Source organism: Danio aesculapii, chromosome 25 (genome assembly GCF_903798145.1).
Source record: "Danio aesculapii chromosome 25, fDanAes4.1, whole genome shotgun sequence".
In the NCBI taxonomy this organism is placed as follows: Eukaryota; Metazoa; Chordata; class Actinopteri; order Cypriniformes; family Danionidae; genus Danio; species Danio aesculapii.
This window is the reverse complement of record NC_079459.1, coordinates 35,654,729-35,678,774: the sequence shown is the minus strand read 5'-3', so window position 1 is coordinate 35,678,774 and position 24,046 is coordinate 35,654,729. Positions and strand designations below refer to the sequence as shown.

Sequence of the window (24,046 nt, the reverse complement as noted above, 5' to 3'; positions counted from 1 at the left end):
GTGAGCCGTCTGACAAACAAGTGTCCTTCTGAATCAAAACCAGCAGGATGCCTGACTTTAGCTGCAGAATCGGCAGTTTCACTTTAACTCATGAACATTTCAGTCATGCCGTCGTGACAAACTGGGGTATTAGACGCAATTAAGGAGTAAGGACTGCTGAAAGTGTTATGGAATTTAATAACGCAGGCCAAACGTAAAACTTCTGCATTTCGCGGTGTGCGTGTTTTGTGTGTGGTCCTTTACTAACAGCCGCCTGTGTCTTGGTCTTGTCAGAAAATATGTGAAAAGTCCTACATGACGGTAATAGTTTGATTGCAGTGTTTACTTCAGTAATGCCACTAATATCTGCATACTCCACATGTCTTAATTCCATCTCTGTTCAGTTCAGTTCTGACTTTAGTCACATTAAGGTAATCAAAATTCTCTGTTTACATGGTGACTCTTAATCTGAGTATTCATATTAAAATCGTATTAAAGTATTGTTGCCCATGTAAACATACTCAATGTTTGACACACTGTCAGGGCTCTGTGACGTTGGCATTGCGAAGCAGCATTTTCTGTATGTACACATCAAAAGCAAGTATGAAATCGCTGTTTGGAGCTTATGTAGGCCTACAGTTCAACATTCATGTTTAACTGAATAAACAGTGAGTAAACACAAGCACATCTTATTGAACATCATTTATTTTCATCACCAGTTATCATAGTAGAACAGTTTCTCAAGCAGTTTGTGATGCATTTTGGAAACAGGAGATGAGCCCCTGGTCTAATGTGCCACCTGGCTCGAGAAACCCGTTCTCAAAGACTTATTATTTGGGTAGCACACATATTCTGAATGCCGTCAGCTTAGATTAAGCTAAATTAATATCGAAATTAATCTAGATTAAAAAAAAAATCTATGCCCCCCTATTATACATATATATAAATAAAAGGAAAAGAAACCAGTCAGTGATAAGGAGTGACAACAATGCTAGTGATATAACGATAGTGATAATGACAGTAAACAAGCAAGAAAGGACAACAGTAATAATCATTAACAACAACCACTACAATAATAATAATAAAAATAAATCCCAAGTACTACAACTACTACTACAGAGAGTTTCTAATGCTACAACTATTACTACTGCTACTACAGCCACAATCACTACTACTACTACTACTACTACAACGACTACTACCACTGATAATACTACTACTGACACTACAATATCTACATCAACGACATCTACTACTTCTGATACTACTACAACGACTAGTAACCAATAAATCAGCTTGAGGTTGATTGACTTACACCATACATAAAAGTTTTATTCCTGTATAAATGTCTATACATGTATTCACTTTATTCTTCAGGTACGAGCGGGCGCAGCCATTGGAATCTTTTAGGCTCGAGACTTCCGGTCTCATTCACGTCCATTCATTTTTAGACGTTAAAACCAGCTCGATTTGCTGCTTGATGTTGCAAACTGATATTTTCTTAATATATTATTCTACTTTGTCTGTATAGTCATGAAAACACTTGCGTGTAGAGTATGTAGTTTGACCGTTTTCTGCTGTTTATTATTCCTAGTCATTTCTCCCATAGACAGCTGAGTCGGAAGTTCTAAAACAATCGCAAAAACGAGCGCACGTCCGCATCGAAGAATAAGGTCAATAAATATTGATATTTCCTGATCAAATTGTATTTTAAATATATATTCCGACCCTTCATATCTGAACATACAGCTCAACTCATTGTTCAAGCTCTTGTTCTCTCCAAACTGGACTATTGCAACTCTCTGCTAGCCGGGCTTCCAGCTAACTCTATCAAACCTCTTCAGCTGCTTCAGAACGCAGCAGCACGAGTGTTCTTTGATGAACCCAAAAGAGCACATGTCACTCCGCTACTCACCCGTTTGCACTGGCTGCCTGTCGCTGCTCGCATCAAATTCAAAGCTCTGATGTTTGCTTACAAAGCGATCTCTGGCTTTGCTCCTTCGTATCTGCTCTCACTTCTGCAGATGTATGTGCCCTCCAGAAACTTGCGTTCTGTGAATGAACGTCGCCTCGTGGTTCCATCCCAAAGAGGGAAGAAATCACTTTCCCGAACTCTCACATTCAATCTGCCCAGTTGGTGGAATGAACTCCCTAACTACATCAGAACAGCAGAGTCACTTGCTGTCTTCAAGAAACCACTAAAAACGCAACTATTTAGTCTCCACTTTCCTTCCTAATCTGTAACTGCCTCTCTGGCTATACCATTAACTGTACTCTGTCTCTCTCTCTCTCAAAAAATAAAAAAACTTTACTAATGCTTTGCTTCTTAGACTTTACACACCTGAAACTTGTCTATAGCACTTGTTCACTGCTGCTCTTATAGTTGTGTAAATTGCTTCCTTGTCCTCATTTGTAAGTCGATTTGGATAAAAGCGTCACGGTACGTTGAAAACACAGATACAAAAAAGGTAGGATCCAAATGCATTTAATGAAGAAATAATCATGCAGATAACAGAAAAACAACAGGGCATCCAAAAATCAAAGTAACAATAATAAACAAAACAAGAAACTAAGGCAAGGTACGGGAACACAACACATGATCAACATACCACACAAAAACAAACGACTCGGTAACAACAAACGGGTGCAGGGTGTATAAATAGTCCAAACAATCAGTAGTGACAGGATTCAGCTGTGTGTGTAATCAGTGGAAGTGAAACCTGGTGTATGTATAGTGGAATGAAGGGATCTGTAGTTCATGACTGAATTGTAGTTCACCAGCGATCTCTGCAGTCCTCAAATCGCTAGTGAACATGACACTAAATGTAAATGTAAATATATGCCAAATATAAAGTTGAAGTCAGAATTATTAGCCCCCCTGAATTATTAGCCCCGTTTATTTTTTTCCCCAATTTCTGTTTAACAGAGAGCAGATTTCTCCAACACATTTCTAATCATAATAGTTTTAATAACTCATCTCTAATAACTGATTTATTTTATCTTTGTCATGATGACAGTAAATAATATTAGACTAGATATTCTTCAAGACACTAGTATTCAGCTTAAAGTGACATTTAAAGGCTTAACTAGGTTAATTAGGGTAACTAGGCAGGTTATAATTAGTATAATTAGGCAAGTTACTGTATAATGATGTTTTGTAGACTATCGAAAAAACAATTAGCTTAAAGGGAAAAAATAATTAGCTTAAACAATTAGCTTGTTAGCTTAAACAATTAGCTTAAGGTCAATAATATTGACCTTAAAATGGTGTTTAAAAAATTAAAAACTGCTTTCATTCTAGCCGAAATAAAACAAATAAGACTTTCTCCAGAAGAAAAAATATTATCAGAAATACTGTGAAAATTTCCTTGCTCTGTTAAACATCATTTGGGAAATATTTAAAAAATAATAATTCAATGGGGGGCTAATAATTCTGACTTCAACTGTATGTTGGATCTGTGTTTTTTGAACATGCAGCTTGAGGTTAATACTTTTATAATCCTCTAAATCCACTTTAATATAAATATTTAAATATTGCATGACAGAAATGCAGAAATGCTCTTCTGAATGGTAATGGTTTTGATTGGAGTCATTTCTGTCAGCAGGAATCGCATGACATGAACTGATGGAGAAAGAGGATACCGAGACTCTTGGCGTCCAGCGGCCATTAGCTAAACTCATGACAGCTGCTGTTTAATGCTGGAACTCTTACAGACACCTGCAGATCAGTGTAGAGCGTAAAAACATGGCAGAAACTCGGGATCTGAAGTTTCCATGCACAGAAGCCGCAGAGATGCTAAACGGTTGGCGGTGGAGTTGAGGATAGTCATTTCTGTAGGGGGAAAAACACTTTTGCTTTGACATCCATCATCATCCATCCTAACAGAATGCTCTCATTACATGATGGGCACATTATAAATAAAAATAAAATGAAATTTTCCATTAATGTTAAAAGAATGTTTGTTCAAAATGAGCTGCTCTTTAATAATATACTCAGATTGTTAGCACAAAAACATTTATAGTGTTTTAGTGTTTGTTTAAAGTGACTATGAGAAGTTAAGACTGCCCTTTTTTACGCTATTGTGACCCATATTTACTTGAAGCAGTCCTGGAATTATAAACTAAATTCAAAGGGCAATGAAACCCCCTCTTACAGTTCAAGTCTACCTCAGAATTAAAAAAAAAAAAAAGCTTCATGATTGGCATGGGGCGCTGTGAGCAGAGGGAGGAGTGGGCGTGGAGCGCTGTGAGCAGAGGGAGGAGTGGGCGTGGAGTGCTGTGAGCAGAGGGAGGAGTGGGCGTGGAGTGCTGTGAGCAGAGGGAGGAGTGGGCGTGGAGCGCTGTGAGCAGAGGGAGGAGTGGGCGTGGAGCGCTGTGAGCAGAGGGAGGAGTGGGCGTGGAGTGCTGTGAGCAGAGGGAGGAGTGGGCGTGGAGTGCTGTGAGCAGAGGGAGGAGTGGGCGTGGAGCGCTGTGAGCAGAGGGAGGAGTGGGTGTGGAGCGTAGTGAGCAGAGGGAGGAGTGGGCGTGGAGCGCTGTGAGCAGAGGGAGGAGTGGGCGTGGAGCTGTGAGCAGAGGGAGGAGTGGGCAGAGGGAGGAGTGGGCGTGGAGCTGTGAGGAGAGGGAGGAGTGGGTGTGGAGCTGTGAGCAGAGGGAGGAGTGGGCGTGGAGCACAGTGAGCAGAGGCAGGAGTGGGCGTGGAGCGCAGTGAGCAGAGGGAGGAGTGGGCGTGGAGCGCAGTGAGCAGAGGGAGGAGTGGGCGTGGAGCGCAGTGAGCAGAGGGAGGAGTGGGCGTGGAGCGCAGTGAGCAGAAAGAGAAGTAATGCTAATAAAATAAAGGAAGACTGATGAATGGACAAATTCAGACCAGAAACGAAAAACCCACTGATAGCCCTGCCTTAAAGGACTGAAAGTCCCGCCCTATAGAAATGATAGCCCCGCCCTAAAGGACTGATAGCCCCGCCCTAAAGGACTGATAGCCCCGCCCTATAGAAATGATAGCCCCGCCCTAAAGGACTGATAGCCCCGCACTAAAGGAATGATATCCCTGCTCTAAAGCAGTGTTTCCCAACCCTGTTCCTGAAGGCACACCAACAGTACACATTTTCAACCTCTCCCTAATCAAACACACCTGAATCACCTCATCATAACATCAGAAGAGACTCCAACACCTGAAGTTAATGGGTCAGAAAAGGGAGACATCCAAAATATGTACTGTTGGTGTGCCTCCAGGAACAGGGTTGAGAAACACTGCTCTAAAGGACAGATAGTCCCGCCCTAAAGGACTGATAGCCCCTCCCCAAATGACTGATAGACCCACTCTATAGGTCTGATAGCCCCGCCCTAAATGACTGATAGCCCCGCCCCAAATGACTGATAGCCCCGCCCTAAATGACTGATAGCCCCACCCTAAAAGATTTTTCTAAGTGAAGAAAAGCCATTTTGAGGCGAAGGGAATTTTATGGTATTTGATTTGTTATTTAATTGCACAAATAGATCATTTATAACAAGAACTGTGAACATATAAAAATAAGAAGAGTGAATTTTGATTTCATGGCTACTTTAATGCATAATATATTACAATAAGTTTATCTTACTTAAAAAAACACAAAAATAATATAGTAAACTTTCACATTACTTTCCTTAAAAGCTGAGTAAGACATTTAGATAGTTTAAGTGGCTTTAGACTTTAATATATTACATGTTTTCAGAGAGCATTCAAAATGACCTAAAATGCTTAAAAATTGAGCTTTGAATGTTTAGAGAACATTTAGGAATAATGTTTTTCAGAAGTTACTGTAAAAGTATCGGATAACTTTTCATAATATAAATAATTATATTAATTTTTACTTGAAAAAACTTTAAAGCTTTACAACTCTAATGTGTTGTGCTGCTCTGGGGTCTAAATGTTGCTTTAATATCTAAATGAGTCATTATAAACGTCTCTAATATCTTAAATCTTCAATATTAAAAATGCCTGAAGCACCTGAGACAAAGGAAGGAATATTATTATTGTTCAGAGCGGTGAAAATATGTAATAGTTCACCTCTAAACGCTTGGTTTTTCAGCTTATCTGCTCTCTGGATAATCTGCTTCTCTGACAGTTTTAGCTTTCTTTGACTGCAGCCTTTCGACCTCAGTGTCACTACAAGAACTCTACGTGGGAAGACTTTTAATGCTGTGTTTTATGAAAGCCATGAATCAATGATATGTCAAAACACAAGCATGTGCACTGAAAAAATACCTGATTTCAACGGTGAAAAAGCTACAAATTTTACAGTAAGGTTTCTATATATATATATATGGTGAATAACCATGAAGTCACTTTCCCAGAATTCCCTTCATGACACTTCAGATGCTGTTTTTTTGACGTTACTGTGGTTCTTTTTTAGCTTTTATCTCTTGAGATATGCACATTAGAGTTTTAAGTTACAGCTAATGTTGATAAATAATTTATTCATTAATTTTCCTTCTGCTTAGTCCCATATTTATCAGGGGTCGCCACAGCGGAATGTTCACCAACTATTCCAGCATGTGTTTTACACAACGGATGCCTTTCCAGCTGCAACCCAGTACTGGGAAACACCCATACACTCTCATTCACACACTCATACACTAGGCCAATTTAGTTAATCAATTCCCCTATATCACATGTGTTTGGACTGTGGGGGAAACCGGAGCACCTGGAGGAAACCCACGCCAACACTGGGAGAACATGCAAACTCCACACAGAAATGCCAATTTGACCCAGCCGGGACTCGAACCAGCAAACTTCTTGCTGTGAGGCCACAGTGCTAACCACTGTGCTGCCACTAAAACAATATAGTAAAGAATATTTAAAAACACGTCCCAGCATGCTTCATAATAACTTATAATATATAATAATAATAATATAAAATATAATAATGCTACTAACAAAAACAGTAAACATACAGTCAGTAGCTGTGAATGACGTGAAGCGTCTTCTATATATATTCGTGTGTTTCTCGGCTTGTGGAAAATGGTATGTGTAATGAGCGTTGGTTCATTATATGACCTTCTCATCACTATATTCATATGATTGTGTGTTTGTGTAACAAAGTTAAACTGTGTAGATGTTAATACTTCAAAACATTGGTGTATGACAAAAAATAAATATATACAGAATATGGTATTTTACCATAAAATGTATAAATTCCTTTCACGTTCCTACCGTATTTTTAATGGTTAATTTTAATTACCGTATTTTAATTTTTAGTTAATAATTTGACCACATCTGCCATTTATTTACCGTATTTTTTACAGCGTGGACGGAGTAAAAAAGTTAATAAAAGATGAGTTGTGCTGTTCTAAATAGTGTAATTGAACACTTAAAGGAAGCGCATCTGAGAGTGATTTGCTGGTATTTAACAAGCTAAAAAAACAATAAAATGGTCTTAAACATTAATATTTTAATAATAGATCAATAGATCAACGTTAAAGGGGTTGGCACCAATGGTATAGTGGTTAGTGCGTGGACATATGCACTCCAGTGCTCACGGCGACCAGAGTTCGATTCCCACCTCGACGTCCTATACCGATCCTTCCCCTCTGTCTGCTCCCCATCATTTCCTGTCAATACTTTCTACTGTCCCATCCATTAAAGAGGTGAAAATAATTATAACAAATGTTAAAGTGTGTAAGATATTGTAATGCACACCTAGGATCCGTTTCTTTCTAAGAAAATAGTCTTAATAATCAACAGTAATATATACGGCAAGTAATTTATAAGGCAAGTAATATGAATGAATTTTAACAGATATTATGCTTATTTTTCTAAAAATTGACTTAATAAAAATCTAATATAAATTATATGCCTACCAGATTGCAAAATAACATTTATTATTCTTTCATTTGGCAAAAAAGCTAATGAAATGTAATGAAAAGTGGTAGTGAGATTAAAAAAAAATACATTCTGTTCATAAAAACAAGTGGATACAAGTTGATTCATTGGCAACTCAAACACGTCTTGTTTTTATTGATGTTCATTATTTATTTTTGGCTCTTCATGGATGGATACCATATGCATAACATTATGCTGTCTTGAAGAAGTGATAAAAACAAACTTATTTACATTACAACAACTCAGGGAATTGAATCTTGAATTTTCTTGCATTTTTGGAGAAATGTCACATATTGCACTAAACAATATAGCCTGAAAAACCTGTAGATCATCAGAATCCACACAGTTATCTTTTGATTCAAGTCGATGTACAAATATTTACAGTCACGACCTAGGACTTCCAGCCAAAAGTAAAGAACCAATCAGTAATGCTGTATAAAACAAGACCGAACCAATCAAATATTCAGTAAATACCTGAACATAACTCAACAGAACATCTAAAACCAGCACAACTGATCCCGTAAACACAAAACAACATGGAAAAAACCCTAGAAAAGTAAGAATATCGATTATATAGCCTTGAACACTAGGGTCTAAACCACGAAATCCAAATACAGTCGCAATTATACTCAGAATAATAGCAAGCGTCACTCCAAATACAGCTTTGAGTACAATCACACACAACAGAGCGAGTTCTGCACCGACTGCGCAAAGCATAAATAATAAGATTATTTCCCGTATATTCACATTTTTGAGCTCTAGTGACATTTGTAAAAATACAAAAGCACCAAATGCGACTCCCAAAGCAGCGCAGGATGTAATAAAAACATCGAAAAGGGTCCTTATGCTAGTTATCGATCCAAGAGTCACTCCTAAACCCACTGTAAACAGAAACTCCATCTGCCGTTTTTCCACATTTTTCAACTTGAGCATTGGTGGGAGATACTTTATGGAGGCAGCGGCATATGTGGAGCACAAAGCTAGATTTAATGCACAAGCAACATGTGGATTCAGAGCATTCCTTAGAGATGCCATCAATACAACAAGTCCTGCAAGAGCTGCCTCAAATGCTAAAATCTTGATGTTCCATTGGGTAACCAAAGCAATAGCGATTAGTGAAACGATCAGGCACCATCCGACCACTCCTAAAGTGTTAGATGTTGCACAAAAAACTTGATTTTCTCCAAGTTTGGCGTCAATTTCTTGTAGTCTTTTTAACAGCTCTTGCTTCTCTAATTGTAAGAGATGTGTCTTATTGAAGGCAGAGTAGAATCTGCGATCATTAAGCCAAACCAGCTTGTCTATTTCCTCCAGGAGAGCTGCAGGTTTGGTCTGAGCGTCTGGTATGATGTGAAATCTTCCTCCACATGCGTTGATCATGTCTCCAGCGATCCCTCTGGACGCTCCTGTCAAGCGTTCCTGCTGGTTTTGCTGCAGAAGAACAATGCAGTACTGCAGGACTTCTGCTCCCAGCAGCTCCTGGGCTTGTTGGAGCAGATCACACGGCGGCTCTGCTTGTGGATCTTCCAGATGGAGGAGCATTAAAACGGCGTGAGGTCCAGGAGACGAGAGGAACAGCGCTGTGGTGAAGTTCTGTCTCGCTGTGTCCTCCTCACAGAGGTTTGGTCCAGTGACCAGCGTCAGTCTGCGACCCTCGCCTATCATTACTGGAGTCTTCACGATCTCTCCGTCCTTCTGTTTCTGCTCTTTATTTCCAGACAGAAGATCAGCAATGCTGACGCTGGACTGACCTCTGACCCCCACTGACAGCACTCTCAGAGGCTCGGGATTCCCAAAAGCTGAAAGAAAGTACAGCATTTGGAATTAATCATTTAAAAAAGTGAATCTGCCAACTCATTGTGTTTGGAGAATCATAGAGTTGTGCATTTAAGTCAATCCAATTGCATGGCGGCCATTAGTGTTGTCAGGATACTGACATTTCTGTACCAATCAGTACTGAAATTTTAAAAACGTCCATTTCCTGCTAACATTTAAGCGTTCTTAAACAGCGCTGATTTGCCATTGTGTTCACGTGCTCAACAGAAATGACTGTGATTGGCCATCAGTTCACTGCTGTTCACCCTCGTACAAACACACATACAGGGACAGTGAAGTGTTTTAAATCTGATCTGCTGGTCTGTCTATGAGCTGACATACGAGCGATCTGCTGATGAATCGACTGACCTACACAGCTTTAAAATGCTCCAATGTCAAAGAGCTGTGAATCGGGTAGGGTTGCAGCAGCTGTTCGTGAGTTCTGGAACTGGAACGTAAAGTCCACACTAGGGGCTTAGTAACTACTAGCTAGTTTGTAACTAAATTTGTTCTCAGTTCAGTTCCACCACATGTTCTTAGGGCAAACCGTAGCTAGTAGGGTTGGGCGATGTCGACCAATTTGGCATTGTACGATGGCTAATGTGAAGCATCGCGATGGACGATAGCATCGTCATTATAGGCAGGGGTGAATTAATCATTCATGAATAATTAATTCACAATGAATTCCTACCGCTTCAACTACCTGACCCGTATTGTCTTTGTTTTACCCATAACCAAATCATAAATAAATAAAGAGAAGTAACACACAGATTACCACCTGTCAATCACTCTTTCAGCGGGAGTCTGGCATGAATAGGCAGAGTGATCTGTGTCGTTATAATGGCGCCGACAAACTTGGTTGATAAAAAGGTGCACAACGTAAATGGCAACACTGTACAAAAGCGGGACATGCACTATTGCAATGGGTTAGCTAGCTAGCAAGGTCAGCTGTGAGCTTTTAAGTTGTAACAATAACAACATGAATGTTAGTAATATGATTTTGATTAGTCATGTGTTATTGCCATTTGCCTTATGGAGAAAATCTAGTTTTAATGGCAATACAGCTTTTGAATAGATATAAATACAGAGATCAGTGTATTAGCGAGCACCACCATGTTCTATGGTAAGTGGAAGAAGAAAAGGACAGAACTGGCTCTTCCTGCAGATGACAGTGATGATGAGATGGGTTTTAGTGACCATGAGAATGATGCAGACTGGACATTTCATAGAGACAGTTCAGGTAAGTTAGCTCAGAGGCAGATAAGACAGGTGTAGAGTAATATATAGTATAATATATAAACATTGTTAGCTAGTAGCTACATTATTCTGATGCATCTGGATTTATCAGACTTGTTATTTATTCTAATATTTACTGGAGAAAATGATTATATTTACTGTGTGTTGTGTACATAATAATACAATATTAGGTTTGTTTTTAATAATATTCAGCAAAAAATAATTGAATGAATGAAAGCAAGGGCGACGCAGTGGTGCAGTAGGTAGTGCTGTCACCTCACAGCAAGAAGGTCGCTGGTTCGAGCCTCGGCTGGGTCAGTTGGCGTTTCTGTGTGGAGTTTACATGTTCTCCCTGCGTTCACGTGGGTTTCCTCCAGGTGCTCCGGTTTCCCCCACAGTCCAAAGACATGCGGTACAGGTGAATTGCGCCGGCTAAATTGTTCATAGTGTATGTGTGTGAATGACTGTGTATGGATGTTCCCAGAGATGGGTTGCAGCTGGAAGGGCATCCGCTGCGTAAAACACGTGCTGGATAAGTTGGCGGTTTATTCCGCTGTGGCGACCCCGGATTAATAAAGGGACTAAGCCGAAAAAAAAATGAATGAATGAATGAAAGCTGATGGAGTATGAGTTGTTGGAAAATATATATAAGGTGTCATTTGTAAGTTCTGTGTTAAAGCTTATAATACTGCAACACTAATTAAATCATTTCAAACTAAATTATTAATTATAAGGAAAGTTTTCAATTTGAAATTTGTAAGTTTGATCCACTGTTGGATGTTAAGGTACATTAAAAAGATAAATTTTTCCAATATTTTTACAGCACTTTAATTTAAGCCATTTAAAGAAAAGAAAAAGTCAAATATTTTAATATAGATTTATCATAACGCGTGCATTAGAGGGTTAATAAAGGCATAAACACTAAGTTTATTTGCTGAAATTTGTATTAAAATCTGTTTTATTTGTATTGTGCAACGTATATCTGTAAGATTTCTATGCATAGGATATATTGGGAAAAGGGGGAGAAAACAAATTGTTGTATGAATGCTGTAATGTTTAAATAATTTCCCATTAAAAATGCGCGAAGGTCATGTGACCATCAGGAAGAATGCAGCATCTCATTTCTCACAGGACGCATTCTCTGTTCTCGCTGTCACCAGAGTTCTTTTTTTCTGAGGTTACTTGGCAAGACCGGTCTCCACAAGAACTTAAGTCTGTTTTCTGCATTTTTGGAATTGAGAAACAACAACATTAGCTGTGTTTTAGAGCGTGCTTTACAGCACTTAAATGTTAGTGGAAAATGGCGTTTTTTAATTTATTTTAGTAACGATTGGTACCAAAATTCCAGTATCGTGACAACACTAGCAGCTATTGCAGTGGACATGTTCTTGGTAATGACAAAGGTGTAGAATTAGCATGGATGGAGGTGAAGTTTTCCCAGGATAATCCATTGATTATTTAATTGTCCCCAACAATAATCGAATCCCCTTCCAATATAGATATGCATAAAGCCTTAAATCATGTTCTCTGCTCCTACCTCCGTCAAACTTTAAAACTCTAATGTGTTTTGCTGCTCAGGGACCTAAATGTTGCTTTAATATCTAAATGAGTCATTATAAATGTCTCTAATATCTTAAATCTCCAATATTAAAAATGCCTGAAGCACCTGAGACAAAGGAAAGAATAATATCATTGTTCACAGGGGTGAAAATACTTAATAGTTCACCTCTGAACACTTGTTTTTGGTTTACATCGGGCAGCTTGATGTCAAAATAACATCACAAAATATTAAAAATGCTAATTGATTTGATTCTAATTGACTACCTTGATGTCAAAATGACTTTAACATTGATGTAAAACATCAAAAACTGATGACAGGACAGTCAGGTACTTGATTTTTGACACCAATTTTAGATGTTAACTTGATTTAGTTTTGAAGTCAGGGCAGTTTACATGCTTTGTAGGGATACAAAATCCATTGTACATTTCTAATTAAGCTTTTAGATGAATAAAACTTATTATATTTTAATAATTTTTGTGATTGAGGTAAAGCTGGTGTTTATATTCACACATTTGCTAAGTGCTAAATCACATGCAAGTATGACTTAAAAACAACATTAACACTATTTAATTGACTGTGAACAGTTGTACTTTGATAGTCATCGGATGCTAATACGATTTCACTATTTGATTAGCAAAGAATACTTTTATTATTAAAGAAAAAGTCTGAATGTGTGAATATAAAACAACTTTACCTCAGTCTTTTTGTGTCATTATTATTGTGGTAAAATAGGTATCAATTTATCAAGGAAATAAATCAATTTGTAATGTCGTTTGACTACGAGAGACCCACTGGGTTAAGAAAGTAAAGTAGCCGACTACACATATGATATCCCATAAACATTATGTAAATGTATGATTATGTTTGGTGTTTCAAAAAACATAGATAGGTTGAAGCAGTATAATGCAGATAAACAACATTACACTGCATATTATTACCTTCAACGTGTTGAGGTGTGACGATCATGTGGAATGCAACTATCAGCATGAGAATCCATTTTGGTTCATTCCTGTCTTGTTTCAGTTTTAGCCTGAAGAGTAAAGCCATCATTCACAATTCGTGGATTTAAACGGCAGTATTTAGTATTACTGCTGTAAACTTTAGTATCATACTACATAACTCGATCTGTAAAGCATTGTTATAGTTACTTATAGAGCGATCGTTTCATTTACATTTGAGGCTCAAGCTCGTGTTATTGATTGTAAAGAAACTTTCATTTTTGCCAGCGGTCACGTGACTGCCGGGAAAAGTCATATTTAGCAGGGAATCGGATGATCACTTAAAATAATTAATTATAGATATTAACGTAATCAACGAACTGACTTTGGAAGTACAACTAGTGCTTCACTGAGTGCAGTGTGCCAGTGTATAAATCAGCAGCGCACGAGATGCAGACCACAACAGTGAAGGAATTGGCTACACGAACATGTTTGACTCGAGGAAGAACCAATCAGAACTCTTCATTTCTGCCGCGCGGCGTACATCTTAACCAATCAAGTGTTCGGTTTTAAATTAGAGGCTGGACTTGAGAGTACCTGCTGTCAGTCAGGCGTTGACAAATTCCTGAGTAGGATTAATCTGTATTTCATCTATTAAAGAACATTTCTCGTAGTGTATGACGGATATTTATTTTTAATCACGCAGTCTGTTGCTTTGAAGTGCAACTTGTGTCCCTAAATAATCTGATATCGCCCTCTAACGTTACTAACGCATTCATTTGTAATGCAGCAAGATTTAACTTGGTACATAAACAAACTGCTCTGGATAAACAGCAATATTTACCTCCAGAAGTTATAATGCCAGCGATGAATGTACTGTAAGCCCAGCAAGTGCAGCTGAACGACTACAGGTAAATATATTCTGATCAAAAGTACTCGAAAGCATTTTAAAACTTTGTTTTTATTTATTTTTTTGTTGACATTGGTAACCTAAATTCAAGGATTGGGCTAAAGTTGGTTTTATATTTGCACATTCAGATTTTCTCTTTAATAATATAATTTCAGAAAATAATTGTTTGCAAATTCTAAAAAATGAAATCATATTAGCAATCAATGACTATCAAAATACAACATTGTTCACAGTCAGTTGAATAGAGCTAATGTTGTTCTGAAGTCATATTTACATGTGATTTCAGGCTTGAATATTTAAAGTAAACAATATGGAGAGCGTGTCACAAGTTGTAATAGTTCAAAAATTAACCAAGTTCTTGACCTCAATAATCCAAGTTAAAGAGAATTCTGACAATTGTTTCTATTCAATTCTATTGAATTAATCTTCATTCATCTCATTTATAGCACGTTTTACAATGTAGATTGTCCTAAAGCAGCCTAACATACTGTAGATTATGAAAAGAAAAGAAAAAGCCATAATTTTCAGGCGTAAAGTACTACGGTGTTACTATTCTTTTTACACATGCACAAGTAAGTTTTTAGTAATAGTATTTTAAAGTTTGATCAAATGTTTTATTATAGTTCGTTTTATTATAGTATAGGTCACTGCTATGAGCATGTTAGGTAATGTTTTTTCCCTCATTTTTTAATACACATATATGGTATAATTTATTTAACATTATACATCATAACTTTCTGGATTAAAATTGTCATAACAGCAATTTTGGGAGTAACATTAATGTATTCAATGGCAATTCTGATTTAGCTGTTTGCTGTTTCTGGACATAAGGAAATGTACAAAATGTGTAATAATGGGGCACCAGCAAATTTGATTAATAATCACTGATAGATCAATGCAGAAAATTGTTTTTGTAGTTTTCAACTTTAATTATCACAGGACTGATTTTTCTAATCCGCATAGACAAGAAAAAATAAAGTAGTGACTGCAGGTTGAAGGAAAGTAGTGGAATAAAAGTACCGATACCGCACTAAACATTTACTTAAGGGAAAATAAATATACAAGTTTTAAAATACTTAGTAAATTACAATTACTTAGAATAACTACTCAATTACAGTAGTTTGAGTATTTGTAGTTTGTTACTTTACACCACTGCTACCACTACATGGTTTCCACTACATTCATTCTTCCATGGCGGGGCGCCACGCCAAGATTAATCCCGCCACAGCTACATTACAGCTTCTCATTCAAAACATTCTATTTTTTTAATAGCGGGTGATAATCTCACCAAAACATATTAAAAGGTAAGTGAATTATAACAGCGCTCTCGCGTTTGTCTGTGTCTGACAGGATCGGGTTTCTAAAGCACGTCAATAATCAAGCGCACTATATTATCATCAGCTCAAGAAGTTTGTTATGTCAGATATAGACGCGCGGCGAGCGCAAGGAAGAAAGCGAAACCGCTCGCACTTCAGACTGCCTCGTAAAAACTACGCGGCACAGGGTAAATCTCTACTCCATGGCTTTGTGGCTGTTCATCATGACGACGACAAGATTTGTTTGAGCCCGGATCGACCATGGCTCGTTATTATATGTATATATAATTCCACTGTAATCTCTCGGCTGTGTATTTTAAACATGGCGGTTTTTTGTTTTCATTCTGGCTTGTTGCGTAAGCGAATGACGTATCTCTGTAAACCAATAGCGTCCAGCTGCGCGTCTAGCTCCGCCTTTTGGTATCCTTTCTCGTGTTTGGTACCCTTTCGAAAGGGTGCTGAAAAAGTGGTACGGTACAGTTCGGTACGCCTTTTGTCAGTGGAAACGGCTATAAAAGCGTACCAAACCAAACCGTACCGTACCACTCAGTGGAAACGGGCCTTTAAAGTTTCCTTCTGCCCCAAAGTAATACCATCCTTTCTATTAAACTTTAATGGCCCTCAGCAACAGAATGATTTCTTACAGATTTCTTATTCTTATTAAACTAATTTAAAAAGTGTGTGTGTGTGTGTGTGTGTGTGTGTGTGTGTGTGTGTGTGTGTGTCTCTCTCTCTGCTGTAGTGTTGGTGCTGCTGAGAGATTGAGACACACCGGCCAAAGTTTGCGTATAAAGTAATGCAAAAACGAATACATTTAATAGCGAAAGCAGAATCTCGAACATGTCCGGGGAAAAGAGGATGTATAATAATCTGGGTCAGTCTATTTAGTAAAAGGCTTTTCTTTTCCGCATGTTCTCGCGCTCTTCTCAAAGCTACTATCAAAGTCAGAACAGCAGTTCTGATCCAGCGCGTCTGCATGCAGAGCATGTGAGTCTGTGGCAGTGTGTTCTCAGTTTCTCGCGAACACAAAACTGGGCCGTCCAGGTAAAGTCTGTGTGGGAAGTGCAGATGTTGAATTGGGGCTCACACTAACTTAGATGTGCCACGATATACCATCCATGGCCGAATAGGAGGTGCCATGCCTTGCTTAGCAACGTATACAAACAATATAAAGACCGCTTGACGTGCAGTAAATAAACCAGTAGAGATGTGCTACAGTCACAATAGATTTCCGATGTAATATACCATAAGTTAGTGTGAAGAGATTGTAGTTTTACCGTGGCCGAGTGACTCAAGTCAAAATCGCACATGTGCGACTAAATAAATTTTCCAGCTCGCACACGTCTATGTTTAGTCACAAATGCAAGCGAAATGGTCGCACCGTGGAGCCCTGCTGTTAAGCTGTTTTGGGGCAATCTACATTGTAAAATGTGCTGTAGGAATAAAGATGAATTAAATGGAATTGAATAGAAACAATTGCCAGAATTCTCTTCACCCTGAATTTAGGTTACCAATGTCAACAACAACAACAAAGTTTCTACTTCCAGTTTGTTTTGAAAATCCTGTGCATTTTACTTCAGTCTTCTTTCCTGTTTTGCTTAGAATGCTACAAGTCGGGGTTTGGAAAATATGCTAGATATTAATCCAGTTCGGCTGGTTCTTTTGAGCTCTTAATGGTTTAGATTCCAACAAATTGGTTTCATTTTTCATTTTTTTCCTCTTCCAGTGACACTAAAGTTTTAGCAGTCATGATGATTACATTTTTAACACTACAGTTGGGTTTGTCCATATTTTACTCAAATCAGTTTGTGTTTCTTATAATTTCTTAATGGATGTTTACAGTCAGTATTAGTGAAGCCCAGTTTGTACATTAATCTCTAGATTTATATGACACTACTGTATGGAGAGGAGTATTTATAATCCATTACAGTCCAACCCAGTAATTAAAGTCTTTATTAAATTCAACATCTTCATCTTTAGATTAGGAATCAATACAACAGTAGACAAAAACATTCAAAGTACAATTACATTTATCACTTGGGGGCATAAACACTGTAAATCACGGCTCCATTATTATTTACTATGTTCCACTGTATCTTTCTACACACATTTACAGTCACGTGTACATGTGCAGTCAGTTAAGACACCCTATTGAGTTTCAGGTATTAGTTCATAATAATAATAATACAATATTATTGTTGGCAGGTCTTAAAATTTAGGAGACAAACCTCAGATGTCATTTCATTATTGACATAAGGAAAATAAAGAGGAGAGCCTATGATTCAGATCCTGTAGATTCTGTATTTTCCTGTATTTTTATGACCTGCCAGAGATCAGATCATCTTTAATGTCCTGTTGTGGATAAATTGGTGTTTATTAGGGGTTAGTGGTGGGAAGTTCAGATCACTTTATCCACTCTGACCTTTGGGTGATTTCATTGAGTTTGTTCAAAATGAACGAATCATTCAAGATTGACCCATCACTCAGTAGGGTGTCCAAACTTTTTCCACATAATATCTCATGAAATGAGAAAGACTGAACCAATGAGTACACAAACACATGGGAAAACCAACATGATAACAATTAGGCATGTCAAAGTCAACGCTTGCTTATTTAAACGGAAATACGCTACTATTAAAAGTGATAATACTAGAATTATTGTCAGCTTCACTCCAAGCAGAGCAAACAACACATTCAAAAACCCCACTGAAAGTGTCGCACCGAATGAACAACACAGAAATGAACCGAGCGCATAGACATAGATTGACAATTGGCTGTCAATTTCATTAGGCTGAAATTTAAATGCGAAAGCTCCTATTGTGACCCCAGGAGCTGCATAACATGCGAAAATCACATCTGACCACGTCCTGATGCTGATAATCGACCCAAAAACAATAGCTAAAGTCATCAGTAATGTGAAAGGGATCAGTTCATCGTAAAGACAGATTTGTTGGTTTGTAATACAGACTATCAAATTTCTTAGGATTTTTCTGAACTTTAGTTTATCGCTGCTTTCAAGTTTTACATTTTCATCTAAATTGTGTTCGTTTGCAAATACAATTACTAGTGATGCTAACAAAGCCAAATTCAGCACTATAGCTACATCTGGACGCAGAAAATATCTTAGACAGAGCATAAACCATACAAATCCACACACTTTTAACGTTGGGATCTCAGCTTCAGTGTGAACAACAAAAGCGGTGAGAGAAATGCAGAAAAACAATCCTCCAATCCCAACTGCTCCTCCTAAAACATTGTACATCACAGACAAAAGATCAATTGTCAATACTGAGAGAAATCTGTGATCATTAAGCTGAACCAGCTTGTCTATTTCCTCCAGGAGAGCTGCAGGTTTGGTCTGAGCGTCTGGTATGATGTGAAATCTTCCTCCACATGCATTGATCATGTCTCCAGCGATCCCTTTGGACGCTCCTGTCAAGCGTTCCTGCTGGTTTGGCTGCAGAAGAACAATGCAGTACTGCAGGACTTCTTCTCCCAGCAGCTCCTGGGCTTGTTGGAGCAGATCACACGGCGGCTCTGCTTGTGGATCTTCCAGATGGAGGAGCATTAAAACAGCGTGAGGTCCAGGAGACGAGAGGAACAGCGCTGTGGTGAAGTTCTGTCTCGCTGTGTCCTCCTCACAGAGGTTTGGTCCAGTGACTAGTGTCATTCTGCGACCCTCGTCTGTCATTACTGGAGTCTTCACGATCTCTCCGTCCTTCTGTTTCTGCTCTTTATTTCCAGACAGAAGATCAGCAATGCTAACGCTGGACTGACCTCTGACCCCCACTGACAGCACTCTCAGAGCCTCGGCATCAAGAGCTGGAAGAGAAAGTGAAAGCATCACGCAAGTCATGATGATGATTTTCAACAATACAATTGGGTTTGTCCATAATATATATTTACTTAACGGATGTTTACAATCAGTACTAGTAAAGCCAAACTTCAAAATGTACCCCTAAGAAATGCGACAGCACTACAGCACCTGCACACGTCATCATATGTATCGCAATCTCTTGCTTTATATGAGATCAGACGACGGCGACTGATGTAGTTATACCAGTTGTGTTATTTTTTGGTATTTACCTTCAGGAAATCACTGAAGGCGTATATTATGGGAATTTTTTTACCCCTTGGTTTCGAGTATGGTCCTGAAAATCTGTTTCAAGGGGTATCTAGCCCTTCCCCTTAGCTCTATGCCTTTAAGCTAAAGAGAATTAGATTTTAAAGAGATGTTTGGATAATTATGCATTCATACTTTAATGTCCAAACACGTCTTTATATCAGTTCAGTATTTTGGTGCAGATGTAATATAACACAGAAAACACGATTTAAGTATTTTCCAGTGGCCTAGATATTAATTAACAGTCATATAGACATCTTTATCAAAGCCTCTCCACTTACCAGTTGGTCTCGAGCGTCCATTATGTTTACACTTTTCACCCGCGTTTATAGTTTTAATTGAGTTCACGTCCAACGCGCAATGTACTGTGGGCAATGTCAGCGGTTAGAATATGGTCGGTTCTATGCTTAATTTTTTTACCGGAAATAGTAAACCATCCGGGAACCTTTGGCAAACCTTTTTCAACATACTAGTTTGGGGCATACTAATTCTACTTTCAAATACTATTTAGGATGGATAGTAGGGCTGCACGATTAATCGAAAAAAGATCACGATCTCGATTTGACCCTACACACGATCTTAATTCAGCTTTTTCTAGGTCAGGAGAGAAGCAAGGCAGTCGCACAAATCTTCACAGCAACATTGACACCTTCAAATGGCATTAAAAGTGTCCCATACTGTATTTATAAGGTATAATTCACCAAAAAATGTCATTTCTGTCCTCATGTAATGATGTATTCGCGGCCGTAAAATCTCACGTGAGCTGACCGCCAGCTGTTTGTTTACTTCCGAGAACCAGTGTTGCCAGATGTAGCTGACTGTTTCCAGCCTAAAACCCGCTGAATACTAAAAAGCACCGCCCAACAATCTCGTTGTAGTCTCGTTGGGAGATCACAACTGTTGTAAGCGTTTGAATGTGGAGAACGGGGGCTATGGCACCTCTTTGGGGGATCATAACAGGTTTATAAGTGAAGCCTGTTACAAAACCGCCAAATTTTACACTACCTGCCTATGTTATTTTTTACCCGCAAAAATAAATCTAAAACCGCCCAATCTGGCAACATAGCCGAGAACGCTCACGTGCCCCACTTTAGTGAACAGAAGCTGCATAGGCTGTGGATAACAGGTAATGAAGTTATAAATAACGTTTAGTGTGTTGCACAGAGCGATCATTTGAGGGCCGTGCGGGAGGTTTGATTTGTATGTATGTGTTTTTTTTCTCACTGTGACGGCAGCCATTAGCGGCACTCAAAAGTGAAAGTGAAACCTGTGCGCACATCATTTAAATGATCATATCGCATTTTAGAGTTATGATTACGACAAGCATTTGATATGTTTTTTCTTTCATAGCGAACACAAAGTGTTGTGCATGAAAATAAATGTTTAAGTGTCAGTATAACAACCCTAGCCAATATATAATGTTGAATATAATGCAAGAAGAAATCTGATAATGACAAAATTCCAGTTTTACCAGTGAAAACAAATGGTCTAATAATGTTGTCAATAACAGATGACAAGCACATGTCTTAAACAGAATAAATCAGCTTTATAATTATAAATAGTTATATTCTGATGTCATCATTTCACTGTGAATTAACAAACAGGACATATTGAAAGTCTGTTCAAGTCCACTATAATGACTGTACAATATTAAGCATTTTAAGCAGCACTAGAGCTACACACAGGCCTCAAATTATTATTGTTGTTTAACCATATGTTTGAGAATTAACAATAATAATAGGCTTATTAACCTTTATTTTACATCTACAGAATCGTGAGAAAGAATCGTGATCTTGATTTTAAGCAAAAAAAAATCGTGATTCACATTTCTGCCCGAATCGTGCAGCCCTAATGGGTAGAATGCGAATTGGGATGCAGCATCACACTGGCAGAGATGTGAGAAAAACTGAACGCTATTGGCTGTTTTTTTAAAAGGGGAGGAGCTACTCTAAACCCCGCCCTCTCTTCATGTTTCAGTTGAAACAAAGACTATAGAATACACAAGACTTGTCACTCGTGTCTTTTTGAATGGGGAAAAGTGTAACTGTCGTGGTGGCGAGTGAAGCCTCGCCTTCAAGTACAGGAGCTAATCAGCGATTGCTATAACATGACAACTCTTTGAGGGAGAGGCTCAGACCAGATGTGAGTTTCTGCAGATTTTGTGCAATACGAGCATTTAGGAAAGAAAATAAATAGACAGTTGCTGTTTAATTTTATTGGTTATTCGTAATATGAAATGTATTTGCAAGCTTGGGAAGTAGTTTTGAAGAATTTGATGTTTCCCCATTCAAACAGAATGCCGAGCATACTGCCCGAGAGGCATTTCAAATATGGCCGCCGAGTGAAATGACTTGCCTTAAAGGGACTTTGTTTGAGATTACATCAAACTTTGAATAAAAACGCACATTTCAATGAACTTTATGAGACATTTAAATGGGGAAAAGATCAAATTCTCCAAAACTGTTTGCCAAGCTTATGAATAAATTTCATATTTAGAACCACCAATGAAAATAAACTGAACATTCAAATCATGACAAAAATAAATAAAGAAATAAATAGTAATGATTTTTTCAGCTTGACCAATTGACGCTTATGAATAGTTTTGTGGTCCACAGTCACATTTCTTCCAAACACCAATTCTGCATGAGATAATAAGGTTTATTTTTTAGGGAATATACCTTTCTTAATCCATTTTTCTTTTTGAAAATGACAGTATATGTGCAGAAAAATACAGTGGAACCATGTAATTAATAATGGTGTCATGACCTACAATGTTTATGCCCCAAAAATGATAAATGTAATTGTACTTTGAATGTTCCATTTAACAGTCTGAGTCTATTGTAACAGTAAAGAGCAGATACTTTACCTTCTGCTGTCACAAACATGGTGTGAAGAGTCAGAGTCAGTGTGAAGCACAGGCTGGGTTTAGTCAATGTCATCTTATAGCATGTAAGCAAACCTGAAACTATATAGCCAAATATCCTGTAAGTAAATGAACAGCAGCATCACAAGAGTTCCTGATATACTCTAATAGATAAATAATAATTTTAGATTAGATTAGATTCAACTTTATTGTCATTACACATGTACAAGTACAAGGCAACGAAATGCAGTGCTATAATGTTCATTAAAAAATGGCAATGAAAATCATTAAAATAGTTTTACTTACAGTCAGTTTGTTAAAATGTTGTTGGTGTTCTGCGTTGTGCTTTCTAAAGCAAGGACTTAAAACATGAGTGTGTTTAGATGTGTTGTCGGATAACCAGCACAACAGGTTTTATAGGGATTTTAGTAAATAAGTTAAAAGAGGAAGAGTTCCTTAATGTTTTTTGACTGATGCTTTCAAAGATAAACTCGGTGTGGCTTAGGCCCAATACCAATTCTATTTTTTTACACCTTCCCCTTTCCCTTGGCCCTTGAAACAGAGTGTGAAGGGAAGGGCTTCAAAATTTACCTCAAAGAATTGGGACAGCACTACAGCACCTGCACATGTCATCGCGATCACTTACCTCATATGAGATCAGACGATGGCGACTGCTGTAGTTATTCCAGTTGTGTTATTTTTTGGTATTTATCTTCAGGAAATCACTGAAGGCGTATATCATGTTATCATAATGATCTGGCAGTAAGATCATAACTGTACTGAGCATTTACACTGTGGCCATATTCATCATGTAAACACACAAAAACAACATTAACGTTATAGCAGACACTGTGAAAACCTCACAACAGACACTAGACTGTTCTGGCAGGGGATTTGAGTGTCATTGAGTGTCAGAATGATGTGGGACTACTATACTGGTGTTATTATTATGGATTACAGATCGTCAAATTTAGCAGTTTTTATTTTTGCTTTTTTTTTAAAGCGTGACGGTAAAACACGAACGCGGTTATGAATGTATTAAAGCATGTGCATGCTTGTAAAAATTCGGAATAATGACAAAACATACTAATTTGTGCATCTCCTGACTTCCCTGTGCAGCCATGCTGCCGTTGTGGCTGGTGTATTCTGGGAAATTTTCTTACACTTTGGTTTCGAGTGTGGTCCTGAAATTTCTCAGTTGGAATGGGTATCTAGCCTTTCCCCTTAGCCCTACACCTTCAAGCTAGAGAGAATTGGGACACCCCTACCCCTTCACATGAACATGCAAAATGAGGGGTAAGGGGAAGCGCTCAGGGGTAGAATTGGGATTGGGCCTAAATTAGCTTAGTGCAGTTTTCGTTAAAATTTCTAAAGTGAAAAAAAGTTTCTGCCAACATTTCTATTGGTCAAGACCCCAATTTTATTAACACATGCTTTTATAAAATGT

The 24,046-nt window shown here is 38.1% G+C and overlaps 2 protein-coding genes across 2 annotated transcripts; both read right to left on the bottom strand.

Moving 5' to 3' along the window:
* Positions 1–7,963: 7,963 nt before the first annotated feature.
* On the bottom strand, positions 7,964–13,805 carry LOC130219669 (uncharacterized). Its single transcript, XM_056452125.1, has 2 exons — positions 13,388–13,805; positions 7,964–9,636 (listed from the first exon to the last, which is right to left on the bottom strand). The coding sequence occupies exons 1-2, from the start codon at positions 13,497–13,499 to the stop codon at positions 8,222–8,224; spliced, it is 1,527 nt and encodes a 508-aa protein (XP_056308100.1). The 5' UTR covers positions 13,500–13,805; the 3' UTR covers positions 7,964–8,221.
* Positions 13,806–17,593: 3,788 nt separating this feature from the next.
* LOC130219672 (uncharacterized) lies at positions 17,594–22,968 on the bottom strand. The gene is made up of 3 exons (XM_056452127.1): positions 22,906–22,968; positions 22,603–22,701; positions 17,594–19,435 (listed from the first exon to the last, which is right to left on the bottom strand). The coding sequence occupies exons 2-3, from the start codon at positions 22,673–22,675 to the stop codon at positions 18,132–18,134; spliced, it is 1,377 nt and encodes a 458-aa protein (XP_056308102.1). The 5' UTR covers positions 22,676–22,701; positions 22,906–22,968; the 3' UTR covers positions 17,594–18,131.
* Between the last annotated feature and the right edge of the window lie 1,078 nt (positions 22,969–24,046).

What these genes read in the sequence shown, in the direction of transcription:
- LOC130219669 (XM_056452125.1), bottom strand. Translation starts at nt 13,499, where the DNA reads ATGATGGCTTTACTCTTCAGGCTAAAACTGAAACAAGACAGGAATGAA. An exon ending in CACACCTCAACACGTTGAAG is followed by an intron (nt 9,637 to 13,387) that starts GTAATAATATGC and finishes ACTTTCTTTCAG; the next exon opens with CTTTTGGGAATCCCGAGCCT.
- LOC130219672 (XM_056452127.1), bottom strand. Translation starts at nt 22,675, where the DNA reads ATGACATTGACTAAACCCAGCCTGTGCTTCACACTGACTCTGACTCTT. An exon ending in CATGTTTGTGACAGCAGAAG is followed by an intron (nt 19,436 to 22,602) that starts GTAAAGTATCTG and finishes TTTCTCTTCCAG; the next exon opens with CTCTTGATGCCGAGGCTCTG.